This window comes from Poromitra crassiceps (genome assembly GCF_964638095.1).
Source record: "Poromitra crassiceps genome assembly, chromosome: 4".
Taxonomy (NCBI): domain Eukaryota; kingdom Metazoa; phylum Chordata; class Actinopteri; order Beryciformes; family Melamphaidae; genus Poromitra; species Poromitra crassiceps.
The window spans coordinates 1,759,242-1,773,751 of NC_139626.1; the positions used below are offsets into that span (position 1 = coordinate 1,759,242).

Genomic DNA, 14,510 nt, shown 5'->3' on the forward strand with positions numbered 1-14,510 from the left:
AAAAAGGTTGAGAACCCCTGTGTTAGATAACTGGACAGTCATGTAATTCAGGTTACAGCTAAAAAAAAACATGTTTTAGTATCACTAACCAAATCGATATTGAAATTAATCGAATCGGAATCGAATCGAATCGAATCGGGATTAATCGATTCGGAACCTTGTGAATCGGAATCGAATCGATTCTTGAAATTTGAACCAATACCCAGCCCTAGTTGTCTTTCATGTACAGAAAGGCATTGGTGTTGGATACATGTATTCCTGTATCAAAGGTTTTGTTTGCTGTGTACACATGACATCATGGATAAATTGCTCAAAATGTATTTGAGCTTTTCACAAGAACTAAGAGCAGGTGATTTAGTTTCTGATACGATCATTGCATGAATAAGGAGGTGTGCAGAGGTTCAGTGAGTGTGCACATTTGATATGTGGGTATGTATGGAAAGATTCAAGATTCAAGATTCAAAAGATTTATTGCCATGTCAACAAAAGTTGATAGGAATTTGTCTTGGTTTCACTCTCAGAGACAAACAAAAACATAGCAGCCAGCGACAGGAACATACAGGAACAGTTCTCAGCTACAGCATATACAGTAGAAAGTGCATACAGTTTAAGGTGCATACAGTTTAAAGTGACAACGGTAATGTGTCAGTGCAAATTCAAGTGCCTTATGGCTTGGAGGTAGGTGCTATCTCTGAAGCGAGATGTTCTACTCTTCATACTCCTGTATCTCCTGCCTGATGGGAGGAGGTTAAATAGGTGGTGTGCCGGATGAGAATGGTCTGCAATGATTTTGTTAGCCTTCCTGATTATTCTTTTTGAGTAAAGTGATGACAGTGAGGAGAGACTACAGCCGATCATTTTAGCTGCTCGGCGTACTACTCTTTCCAGCCGAGTCTTGTCCTGAGTGGTTGCGTGACCAAACCAGACAAGCATGGAGAAAGTGAGCACACTCTCAATAGCCGACCTATTGTGGGTCATGGCTACTTTACTGACCCTGAATTTTTTGAGCTGCCGCAGAAAGTAGAGACGCTGGTGGGATTTGCTGATCTTGAGACTGGTGTTGAGATCCCATGATAGGGATTCATGGATGGTGGTCCCGAGGAACCGGAAAGAGGTGACCCTCTCTACCACTTCACCATTGATGAGAAGAGGGGGAAGGAGGCTAGTATTCTTCCTAAAATCAACGACCATCTCTTTGGTTTTTGAGATGTTAAGTATCAGGTTGTTGTTCTCGCACCACCTCACCAGCTCCTCTACCTCTCTGCGGTAGTCAGACTCATCGTTATTAGTAATAAGACCTACCACAGAAGTGTCATCTGCGAATTTAAACAGCAGAACGGATTTGGACTGTGATTGACAGAAAAATGTGTATACAGAGTACAGAAAAGGAGATGAGACGCACCCCTGGGCCTTATTCAAACACTCACTCATAGTCAAGTGTGTGCGTGCGTGCGTGTGTGTGTGTGTGTGTGTGTGTGTGTGTGTGTGTGTGTGTGTGTCTGCGTGTGTGTGAACTACCAAATAATGTGTTTTGCTTAAATTGTTTTGTTGTCGTTGTTGTTGTTTTTATTCCAATATAAACATTGGTGCACTGGTAGTTGTTGTTATCAGTAGATCTTCCGTTGTGCACGTCTTGCTTTTCTGCAGACACCCAGAGCCATTTTGGGTTTGCATATTTGCATGCATCTGTTGTCGCATTGCCACTAATGTGTTTCTCCCCCCGAGAAAGACACAGAGGTCATTTTGTGCTGGAGCAAAACGGACACGGGTCATTTTGTCAGAATGCATCAGTGGAAAAGATGAGCCAGTGAGCTGAAAGGCTGCATGGCCTCGACACGCCAAGCGTCAACCTGATGCTCATTATGAGCCAGTGAGCTGAAAGGCTGCATGGCCTCGACACGCCAAGCGTCAACCTGATGCTCATTATGTCCACAACTACAACCATGATGATGATCAAGATGATGCTGATGATGATGATGATGTGACTCTTACTCCAAGTCAAATGCTTAATCGCATCATTTCTCCAATGTCATGGAAGCATGAGAAACCAACGCAATATTCACCTTCATCTGTAGTTCTGCAAATACCTAGTAGAAATAACACACATCCACATGGGATCAATCCATTCAAATGTCTCATGGAATACATTATGGAAAAATGCTTTATGCTCCTCCTGGATGCTGCATTTTTCAATATATCAATTCCATGTGAAGTGGAATTCTATAGCAGATGGAGAAATTATAGTCCATAAGTACATATTGATTTTAATACGAATCCTCCAATAACTTACTGACGTCAGTGATTCTGTTCATGTACATTGACTTGCTCCTCTGCTTGTTTTGCGCGCGCGTGTGTGCATGTACGTGTGTGCGTGTACGTGTGTGTGCGTGTACGTGTGTGTGTGCGTGTACGTGTGTGCGTGTACGTGTGTGTGCGTGTACGTGTGTGCGTGTACGTGTGTGCGTGTACGTGTGTGTGCGTGTACGTGTGTGTGTGCGTGTACGTGTGTGCGTGTACGTGTGTGTGCGTGTACGTGTGTGTGTGCGTGTACGTGTGTGCGTGTACGTGTGTGTGCGTGTACGTGTGTACGTGTGTGTGTGCGTGTACGTGTGTGCGTGTACGTGTGTGCGTGTACGTGTGTGCATGTGTGCGTGCGGTGTGGCCAGACCCAGGCAGAGGCCCACTACAAAGGTCACAAGCATGCTCGCAAGCTGAAGGCCTTGGACACCCAGAGGAGCACCCAGAGGAAGCGGCAGAGGATTGGACAGAGTGCCTCGACCCCGGGCAGAGACAGAGAGAGAGGGCAGGGGAGGGGGGGAGGAGCGCGACTGATGGACGCACATCTGACAGACATCACAGGTATCAATCTTTCTTTTCTTAAAGGCTCTCTCTCGCTCTCCATCCTCTGAGTAATTACTGGCAATCGGGGAGCCGTAAGCACTTAACAGCTTGGTAGCTGCCACTCAGCTGGATAATTACTAGCTATTACCTGTCCCACTATCATTGGGTCTGTCAGATGGCTAATTATTCCCATCAAGCAAAGAAGGCCTGCAAGATGTGATGACTTGAACAACTTGAATAGGAGGGATGCCAAGTGGCTTTGCTTCCTTTGCTTTTTTTTGTCGTTCTAAAAGCAACAGTGCCAACACAACACTCACTGAGATAGGTTTATATGTCCTTTATATGTCCTAATGTCATCAAGCTGATGAAAACCAACGGTTGAAACGCGGTGCGTTTTTTGTTGCCCGTATCAATTATTTGTGAAGATGTACTCTGTAAGATAACTCTGTGAAGTACACAGGTACAATTACTTCTTATTAAATGTATTCATCTTTAAACTCTTTTCGCTTTGATATTCTAGTTGCCTGCTGGGTTACTTTGGTCCACAAACTTTTTGTGCGTTCCAGCTTTATTTTATGCATTAAATGTCGTTCGGGTGCTGGGATAACGTAATGCGTTATGAGTAGTCGGCTACTGTGGCTAATGCTAGCGGCTAGCGTTAGTTACTTTACATGGCTGTAAAACGCCACTGAATGACCAAATTGATTTAACTTTTAACCATTTCAAGTAACACTGTTTCCATACGGACCCCCAGCGTTGGTTAGTTGTTTATAACGTGACTATATTTATAACTTTTATAACGTACTCCGGTTTCCGGTTTATAATTCGGGTCTGCAGCCAAAGAGTATAACAAAGGAAATGGCAAGCTGCAACAATCAAGTCGCGTTAAACCGGGCCTTGTACCCATAATTATTTTTACAGTTGGGCATTCAAAAATAAGGTGAATACAGTATTTTCAAATGGAAAATAGCCTTGTTATATTCATTTTGTATACTAAGTTTTATTTTTTCTCCAAGGAAAATTGCAGGGGCTGCTTAGGGGGAGCCTGGCTTCTTCCACGGCAAGCGCCCCACCCCCCCACCCCTTCCCCCTTTACTGCCGCGCCTGCACATAATGGTCGCTTTGTTACTCCATCCAGGGGTTGCCATGGTTGTTGATTGATTGACAGAGGGAGCTTGAGCAGAGGAAGTGAACACATGACACAGAGAGAAAGAAGGAGAGGCAGAAGGATTGAGGGACAAGGAGGAACAGAGAGATGGTCAGAGAAAAGGAATGACAGGGAGATTGTAGATGAAGTACATATAGGATGAGGAAGAGGAAAGGTAGTGTGAGGGACATTTAACACTATCATATATCTATCTATTGTCATACCATTATACAACCATTCAAATGGATTCATGATCATGAGTGATTCATCCATAAAATAATACATTTGCAAGCATCGGCTCGTAAGCAGCAACTAAACTAAACTAAAGATCAGATTATTTTTTGCATGCATTATGCAAAGTAGGTGAGGAGGTGGCGGCATGTCCATCTATCATCAACAAAAACAAAGATGGCAAGGTGCAGGGTCACCAGAGGTCACAGGTGCAGGGTCACCAGAGGGTGAGACTGTGTTCTCTACAGCTGAAACAGAAACATTGATGTCAGTTTTGTTCTAATCGTGTTTGAGCTGCTACAGTACTACGAATGCAGCTACAGTGACTCCTTCACTGTGATGACTGGCGGGAGCAAAAAAAAATCATATTGGAGACCTTCAGTGAATCAGTGGTGACCTTTCAACCCCGTGAGAGGGTGTGATGTGTGTAGGTATTGGCACATTATGGCGCCGCACATTATGATCAGATCTCAGCCAGTATCAGCCAGGTGTAAATGCAATCATGGGATGCCATTCCAATGGAAATGAGAGCTGTGTGCATGTGCACCTTGCAGTAACATGCACTTTTCCGTGAAGATATCCAGATAAATAGATCACATTTTAATTCCAGGTATAAATGGGGTCACATTGCAACCTATACTATAAATCTGTCTGTCTCCAGGTCCGAGCACCTCTGCCCAGCCAGCACAGCAGCTAGCAGAGCAGAGCCAGGGAAACGCACTGGCGCCCTCTCCTGCCTCACAGCCCTCATCTATGGACACCTCCACACTCCTCTCCCCTCAGCTGTCCCTGCAGGTCTCCCCCGGCTCGCAGCTCTCTGAGCTAACTACAGAGATCACGCCCATGGAAGGCTGCAGTCCCGGCCCCAGTCCGGCCCCGCACTCTGACCCTCAGGGAAACTCCACCAGAGGTGAGGAGGAGGGGGAGGAGACAGAAGAGGCTAAGGAGGCCAAGAGGAGCAACACAAAGCAGTCACTCCACTGTCCCGTGTGCAAAGTGACAGTAAACTCCAGCTCCCAGCTGGAAGCTCACTATAGTGGTATGTACAGTACTACAATAGCTGTAGTATTCAGTAGCACTGGTTTCCCTGGCATCTGACTGAGTCACTCAGTGTATTGGACACAAACTACACAGAATCTCATAATTTAGCTGGCGTCAAAAACCCAAACAATTCTGCTAACTGGTCTCACTTGCTCTGGCAAACCAGATCCAACTCAATCCTATAATCAAATTGCCTAGGTGGGTGGGTGGCGAGCGGTGTCTGTCTGTGAGTCACCATTTGCGTCACATTTTGTGTCACTTTCGTGACGTTGGCCGGGCCAGAGGCCCCGGCCGACCGATACCACACCACCCCGCCACACACACACAGACACCCCCCCCACACACACACACACACACTCAGACTTGGCATAGCGCCTGTTACAGTTTAAGGATTTTGGACCCAAGAGCAGACACAGAGACAGCTTCCAAGTTTAACAGAGTTTATTGAAAAATAGATGGCTGGAGTGAGCGGCAGGCAGGCAGGCAGTGGCAGAGAGTTACAGCAGGTGAAGACGGAGACGAACCCGGGACTCTGCTCACAGCTGACAGCAGGGAGAGGAACCATACGACCTGAGCACAGGAGGAGAGGCAGGCGTCAAAAACTGTCCACAGGAAAACACGAGGAAAAACTCGAGAGAGATATTCAAAAGAGATTTAAGCTCAGAGCTGGGAATAGCTACCACATAGCGTAGGTGACTGAACAATCTGACGACGAGTGGTGGAAGAGCCGGGGTATTTAAGCAGGAGTCTGATGATTAGAAGATTGCTGCCAGTGGGTGGGGGAGGGTATTGGGGTTTTAAGTATGTTGATTACATTTCAATATAATATGTATTACATACTGTGAAAACTTAAATAAAGTTTGTAAAAAAAAAACTGTACCGAACCACGTAGACAACACACGGGCGAGGATACACTGCAGACGTAGTTGATGATGCAAGTGTCCTCTGCAAGTATTCCGTTCCATTCGCGAGCACGGAAGAAATGTTTTAATGTGAAAGCTGACCAGCAGGGGAGAGGGGAGGGGGCAATAGTTGTTTTTGTGTGTGTGTGTTCTGATACCTAGTATGGAGGATGTCATGGAGCCTTATGGCGATCCGACAAAATAAATCGTTTTATGACAGCAAAAAAAAAGAAAAAAAAAGAAGATTGCTGCCAGCCGTGCTGCAGAGACTCCACCCCCTGTACAGAAACACTCAGGGGAGAGAGACAAACAAGACACACACCCTGCTGCCTCCTGACAGCGCCTCCTACTGGCAAACACAAAAAGTGGTTTATCTCTAGAACCGTTTGTCCGATCGACTTCAAACTTGGGGAGTGTGCTTTATTATTTTTACCTCTATTTTATTTACTTTATCATTTTTATTGTCTTAACTTATTTTCATGTCTATAAATTGTCTATTTTTTTTATTTAACTTTTTTATTAACTTTTATTTCTTTACTTCTATTTTAATTATGTTATCATTCTTATTGTGTTTACTTATTTCCAGTCTACAAATTGGTTTTAATGTACCGTATTCTCTTTTGCTATGGTTTGATTGCTCCTGTTTTAAATGTCTTTTTCTTGCATGTCCAGCACTTTGAGCTGCATTTTATGTATGAAAGGTGCTATACAAATAAAGCTTATTATTATTATTATTAGGGGGACCTGATGGAGTGCAATGCCGAATTGCGTGCAATTCAACTGTAAACTTCATTCATTATTGATAATTATACTCAAAAGTGAATGATTCTGACATTTGGTCCTCCCCTCTGATGGTGGAATCAGGCTCCAGGCACAAGCAGATGCTGGACGGACCGAACAGCAGCCAATCACAACGCAGGATCAAAATGACGCCATCGCCCCGCCCGGCCTGCCGGACGAAGCAGCGAATGGGCAGCAAAAGCAGAGTGGGGGTGGGCGTGTCCAGCCAGCGCTTTCACTGTGAGCTGTGCCAGCTGTCTGTCAACTCAGAGACACAGCTCAAACAGGTAGGTGGGACTTCCTCTCATCTCCCACTGACTACCCACAAATTTTATTTTTTTATTTGTGTTGCGAGCAGAGCCCACACAGGCAGCATAGATCCACGTAGGCTGACCAGATCCCAGCAAACCAAATGTGGGACAAAGAGTAAGTTTGGCAGGGACTATGTGGGACACATTACCAATGTTGAGTACGGCTACGATTATTTTCATTATCGATTCATCTGTCGAATATTTTAGACTCATCGATTAATGGATTGGTCTATCCACCTCATTTCTAGCTGCCATGATGCCTACACAGCTATACACATGTTCAAAATTTGAACATGTGTATAGCTGTTTAAGTAGTACATGGACATTTAATGTTCATGTACTTTATGTGCTGATGTATGTGACTTTTTCAATTCTCTGGATATCAGGGTAGGAAATTAGCAGGCAAATTGCCTGTAAAAAATGTAAAATTGGTCTTGGATGATGGGGGCTTTTAAATCCCCCCATAAAATAAAGAGTTTGTTTCTGAATTTTAACGTTACTCTGTATTTTCAAAATGTGTCCGGATTTTGTTCTGTATTAGCAAAGTGTGACTCAAATGGCCAGCTAGGCATCCATACCTGCACAACCCTCGCCCCTCCTCCTACTAGCGGCACAAGCTAGGTCAGCTACATAGTTAACTAGCTAATGTTAACTTAAGAAAAGTGTTGTAATTAAATTAATACGCAAACCACCCGCTGAGTTACGACTAGAAAGTTTCAGATCTAATTGAAATAGAAACGGTCGCTGACCCTCTCCCGGTCTGCCCAGGGCCTAAAAAAACTTTCAAGGAGTCTACTATTGTGGGTTGGAGGATGGACTGGATAGCGAGTCGTGACATCTACCGTCTATCGACATTACTACATGGAGATGATGGCAAATGAGGATTTGTAACTGATTGTTTATGAACTTTTAGAAATAAAATATGCTTGTATAGTAATCATTGAATATTGTTCTGTCATGCAACATAGAAGAACTAAGGTATTTCCGAACATTTGATAAAATAGCCCTGGAAATGATCCAAAATGCCCCTGAAACATATTTCACAATGTGGGAAAAAGCCCACATTTACTACCCTGCTGTATACTAAGGCCATGTTCAGACTAGGAAGCCAAATCTGATTTGTGAACTTTAGTGACCTATTAATGACTTTATCCAGATTGGTTTTATGAGTCTGGATGCTCCAAGTCTGATTTGTGTCACTTGTCCCAAACCACATATGGAGGTAGTTTCCAATCTGCTTCAAATGTGCTTTTAACTGATGTGTCTTCAGTGCGGACGCGCAGATCCACCAAATCTTTTTTTTTTTTTTTTACAATTTCATTTTCCTTTTTCACAAACATAAAACATTCAGTTGTCACAGTCTTGATTAATTTGCATGTTCATTAATTTCACCCTTAATCCCCCCCCCCCACCCCAACCCCTATACATAAACATACATACATCAAGTTAAAGTAAATTAAAGAATAATACACTCACACAAAATTATATTAGTTTCATTTGTCTCAACTTCACGTTTTCCCTTTTTTCTTTCTTCTTTTATTTCACCTCACCAGATATTCCTTAGCTAAATAAACAAAACAAAAACAAAACTAAAGAAATATGTGTTGCATAATTTACGTATCAAGTAAAGATGTAGTCGGTCCCACACTTTCAATTAGTACATCACTGAGGATACGTCCCAGTTGCATCCATGCGATGTTTTTTCTTTATTAGTTAGTCTGGCTTAGCCAGTGACTCATAGGAATAGACTACGTGACAACCAGGAAAGACTAGTGACTACTGGAGAGTCAGTTGACAGCCGGAACAGGGGCGGCACCCGGGAGCAGTATGGGTTAGCGCCCCAGCCTGCGTCTTCTTTGAGGAAGAAGCCCAACAATCCACGAGAGGCCTTTTAGGAGGGCCATTCAAGCCGCAAGTGGAGACTGCAGTGCCACCAAGTACTGCATGGTATCCACCAAGATACCATCACCTCGGAATAAGATGTTTGGAGCGGGGGAGTCTGGTGCAGCGCACAGGTCGTAGACCTGGTGAGACGAGGGAGGAGCCCGGCCGGGTGGCAACTCACAGAGCCCGGTCCCTCTACGTACCAGAGCCCTCCCCCCCCCCGGTCCCAGCAGAGTAGTTCCGGAGCAGCGGATTGAGTGGCCCTGACCACGTGACCACCTTCGACCCTTCCTAGAGGGCTGACCGTGGGTAGCTACTGGGACGTAAGTTGGGGCTTGGCCAGCCCCGGCTGGGTCACCTGGGCGAGGGTGTATGATGTTGCGAGACCCGAAACATCCTATGACCCCAGGGTACATCACTGAGGATACGTCCCAGTTGCATCCATGCAATGTTTTTTTTTCTTTATTAGCCAATACAGGTCCCACAGAGTCACTTTCCAAAAATTCCAAAAAACGTCCCCAGATTGCTTGAAAGACTTTAGGTTTTCCCATGATAGCAAAAGTCAGTTTTTCCATAGCAAGACAATTAGATAATTCCCTGAACCATTGATTGATCTCTGGTTTATCTGGATTTTTCCAAAATATTGCCACTGTGTGTTTAGCTTGGAGAAGACAACGTATGATCATTTTCTTCATGTTCTTATCAATATTTAGCTCCTTCGGGATCAGACCTAGAATGCACAGCCGTGGACATATAAGTAGCTTCTCAGATACTATTTGTGACAATATATTAAGTACTTCATTCCAAAATTCCATGATTCTTGGGCATTGGCATCCTTAAATGTTGCATTACCGCCACCTGAATTGTATCAGCTTCACAGTGCTAACTATTGACAGTGTCCACTTTCTCAGCTATTCAGGGGAAAACACTGACATAGCCTACTTCTATTTCTATTTTTGCTATGTAAACGTTTAAATGTAAAGATAGGCCTATGCTATGCGTGCAATAACGTACTGATAGTCAGCTTACTCTGTAACATGTAGCTTTTATTAGCCTCTCAGGCTAGCTCCGGGACGCAATCTTTTTTTTCCCATGATGGCGAAGGCTAGGCGAAGGCATGACCCGCCCCTCTCTGCCTCTAATTGGCTGACTGCACTCGGCTGCTCTCGCCTGCTTCCCAGGCGAGCCAGAAGTCATCTCAAATTAGCCTAATTATAGCCTATACTTTCATTCAATGTCACGATGCTGCGGGGGGAAGTAGGCTACTTCATAGCTAAACTATGAAAATAGTGTCCGCTGTTTATCTCCCTTTCTGCTGCAGCATGTTGAAGAAATAAATGTAAATAAAAAATAATATAAAAAATCGAATAAAATTAATAATCACCTCCGGGACAACAACGCTTCCTACCCAGCGTGTGCAAGTCTTTCCGACAGGGGTGGTTGTTATGGCAACTCTCAACAATAACAACAACTACTACTAACTACTACAAGACATAAAGACCGAAATAGGCTACTTATGGGCGGATCTGTCCACTACATACTGTATTTGCGTAGGCTATGTTACATATTTGTGGGAATGAGAGGGATCTCACACTTGTACTGATGTCCAGCATGACTGGTGACGAGGGAAACATGAGTTTGTTTACTGCGTCGCGCCATGCACCGGGTCTGCCTGGTGCGTGGGGTTCTGGAGGGGGGTCTCAGGGGGTGTGGGACCCGGGCAGGGTGAGGGGCAGGGCGGGTGGTGGCAGCCTGGTGGTGGGAGTGGCTGCCCTGGGTGTCTGCCCAGCAGAGGGGCACTTGGCCTGGGTGGTGGCAGTCTGGGGGTTGGGGTGGCTGGCCTGGGTGTCTGTGCCCTGGGTGGTGCCGCTGGCGGCGCTCTCCTCCTCTCCTCCTCTCCTCCTCTCCTCCTCTCCTCCTCTCCCCCTCCTCTCCTCTCCAGCAGCCTCTCTGGTCTCTGGCCACCCCGGTCAGCGGTCGCCTTTTATACACGGTAGAAACAGTGCAGGACAACGTGATTGGCTGGCTCAGATTTGAACAGAGCCAGCCAATCGTAACCTCGCGTCACCAGGCTCTTCTCGGCGAGAAAGAGCCTGGCTCCCGCCCACAATTGATTTTGTCACCCTACTGGTTCCCGCCTAGAGCCCGCCCTAGACCGGATGGCAGCGTTTCTAGCTCGTCAACTTTCACGTTAACTTGACAATTTGACCCAAGTATCAGAATCCTCTTTCACCGTTTTGACCGGTGTGTCAGGCGGTGGTGGCGGAGATGCCATATTGCATAAACGTTTTGTTTTATGTAACGCTAGCTTTGTTTTGATCAGACTCTAGTTTAGGTAACATCACCGCGTCAATCTAACGGCAACAAAGACGTTGTTAGGCGCATTGCCATCCGGTGTTAATTCTGGGTCCGGGGTTTACGCCCCCATGACAAAAAGCGGGGTGGAAGGTGCCCAGACTAGCCAATCGCGTTATCCTGTGATGACGTAATGTCCTGTGCCCAATGACCGGATGGACCATATATGGACTTCCTCCCCCCGACTTCCTCCTCCCGACTGGCTGCGTTATCATAGCTGCTGTGACTGTTACTGCACTATCCGTCAGATCCCTTTGTAATACCAATCCATAAAGGTACATGGACGTTACTCTGCAGAAACTACAGTAACAAAATCACGAATTGCTCTGTTTTTGGAGCTCTGCATGTCTGTGTTTGTCTAGTTAGCTAGCCAACCAACCAGCAGCTAACATTAGCTAGCTAGCTAGCTTACCGGAAGCAATATTTTTTTTGGATGATGGCGAAGGCATAACCCGCCCCTGGCCATCTCTGCCTCTGATTAGTGGCAGCGTTATAAACCAAAGATATGACTATATTAAAAACAAAAACACACTGGCGTCTTTCATGCAGGCTAGCAAGCGTAACTGCTGTATGTCTGTCTGACCCACTGAGTCTGACGGTCTGACCACAGACTGTAGAAAGAGATGTAATGCAGGATAGCCAAGCGAATGTGTTTGGATGGAAGTTTGACGCTAGGCCAATCAGAGGCAGAGAGGGGCGGGTTATGCCTTCGCCATCATCCAAAAAAAAAAAATCGCCTCCGGGACAACAACGCTTCCTACCCAGCGTGTGTAAGTCTTTCCGACAGGGGTGGTTGTTATGGCAACTCTCAACAATAACAACAACTACTACTAACTACTACAAGACATAAAGACCGAAATAGGCTACCTTGTTAATGTGTCTGTCGGAGACACGGCCTAACGTTAACATTTAATATGAGCCGAATATCAGCCTGCGCTCAGCTATGTATACAGGAAGTAAACCGGATATTCAGGTGGGTTGTGACGGTTGTTATTGTCAAGTTAAAACTGTCTATATAGTGAAATAGTGTACCTTTCTCCACATTACACTTTACACATTGGTCTGGAATATTGGCATCAAAATGATTAAGTAAAGCCGGAGTAATATATGTTCGCATAATCCACTTGTACTGTAATAATCTGAACCTTATTGACCGTCTGAACCTGAGCATTATAACAAACGTCTTTCCATTCATCATCTTCTATCTCTATATTCAGATCATTACTCTACGCCAATCTTTTACTTTCTGAGGACTCCTGAGACATCTTAACAACCTGCCCACGACCTTTAGAGTAATCTATCATCATCTTTTCCAAATCAGAGAGAGGTGGCAGTTCGACTGAGTTGTTTTGTGTCTTTGATATAAAGCTCCTAATCTGCAAATATTTAAAGAAATGTCTTGGCGGTAAATCAGATTTTTTTGCAAAAATCAGCAAAAGTCAAAAGTGTCTCTTCATCATCATACAAATCCTTAATTTTACGTATACCTTTGTTTGCCCATGATTTGAACCCCAAATCATGTGTCCCCGGTGTAAAGCTTCTGTTTCCCCATATGGGTGAGAATTGTGAGAGTTTTGCATCCGAGTCAAAATATTTCTTTGCTTTAAACCATACCTCCACTGTGTTTCTTACAAAGGGATTTTGTGTTTTTTTCTTTAGATTCTTAAGAGTGTCAGAATACAGGTAGAGATTCAGAGGCAAAGGTGATGTTGTGCTCCTTTCTATTTGCACCCAGGGTATAGATGTTCGATTATTTGAAAACCAGAACATTGCTGCTCTTATTTGGGCTGCCAAGAAATACCAGTATAAATTGGGTAGTTTAAACCCACCTCTTTCATATGGCAAGTAAAGTAAAGTCAGGCGTACTCTAGGTCTTCTGTTGTTCCTGATCCACCAAATCTGATTTGAACGTCACTCGCCCCTCGTCATCAAATGCTTCTGCGCAGGAAAACCATGTCACCAACGTACGTATTTACTGACGCCCATGTCGTTAACATAGCAACGCATGCAGATAGGCTGTTTAGGTCTGGACACACAGATCCGACTTGAAAATCAGATTTGTGGCAGTGCGGACACATTCCCAAATCAGATTTGGGAAACCAATCAAGATAATGATGATTAATGACTTTATCAGCAAATCAGATTTGCCTGTAATGTAAACATGGCCTAAGTTACACTTCCTACTCTTACCACTCCTACTACTCCTACAACAAGTCCTCTTCTTCCCTCTGCTTACTCCTCCAAACAATCCTCCTCCGACACCAAACATAATATAAATAGGGGCAAGGACTGACCTTTGACCTTTGTATTCTGCCAGGTAAAACTACCTTTCCTTTCCTTCCAGCACATGAGCAGCAAGAGACACAAAGAGCGTTTGGCCGGCAAGCCTGTCAAGCCAAAATTCAGCCCCTACATTAAAGTCCAGCCCAGTGCTATCTTAGCGGTAAGGACTAACTACACACACTACACACACACAAACACACACACACACATACACACACAGTTAGGAAAAGCCTTGCTCATTGACAACTCGGGGTAAGTTATCAATGGAGGGGAGAGTTTCATTCACCTTTCCCTCCCTGGATGTCCCAGCATGTCTGGGGGTTTGAGCTGACAACTGCGGGCACAAGCGTCACCTCACTCTGCCCCCATCCCATCCTCATCTGGCATCTATAAAGGCCCGTCCCAGGAGCTGCCAACAATCCACCCCGGCCTTCCACACACAGGCCACATGACCACAGACCACACTATTGTGGGCCTTGTCTGAATAAGCATCGCTCCAGAGGATTCACTTTAATGAACAGATATGTTTCACATGTGTTGAAAAATACCAGCTCCAGATGGAAGTCATTTGAGGACATCCTTTAACACAATGGAATAAAGTGGAAATGGATGGGGTTATCCCCCCGGCTCAGCAAGCGACTGCCATTTCGTTCTCAAGTCAAAAACGCAAATGACAAAGCAGTTATCATCATTATTATTACCACCACAGTATTTTACATTGTGATAATATTACTT

The 14,510-nt window shown here is 44.8% G+C and overlaps 1 protein-coding gene across 1 annotated transcript in view; it reads left to right on the forward strand.

The window, feature by feature from the left end:
• Positions 1-14,510, forward strand: part of LOC310774966 (zinc finger protein 385C-like) — a gene marked incomplete at both ends in the record, with an annotated part of 81,611 nt that overhangs the window by 66,590 nt on the left and 511 nt on the right. The window contains 4 exons of the mRNA XM_083635055.1: positions 2,667-2,859; positions 4,881-5,258; positions 7,027-7,229; positions 13,837-13,935. Coding sequence (XP_083491181.1) covers positions 2,667-2,859; positions 4,881-5,258; positions 7,027-7,229; positions 13,837-13,935 — 873 coding nt within the window. The remainder of the gene's footprint in view (positions 1-2,666; positions 2,860-4,880; positions 5,259-7,026; positions 7,230-13,836; positions 13,936-14,510) is intronic.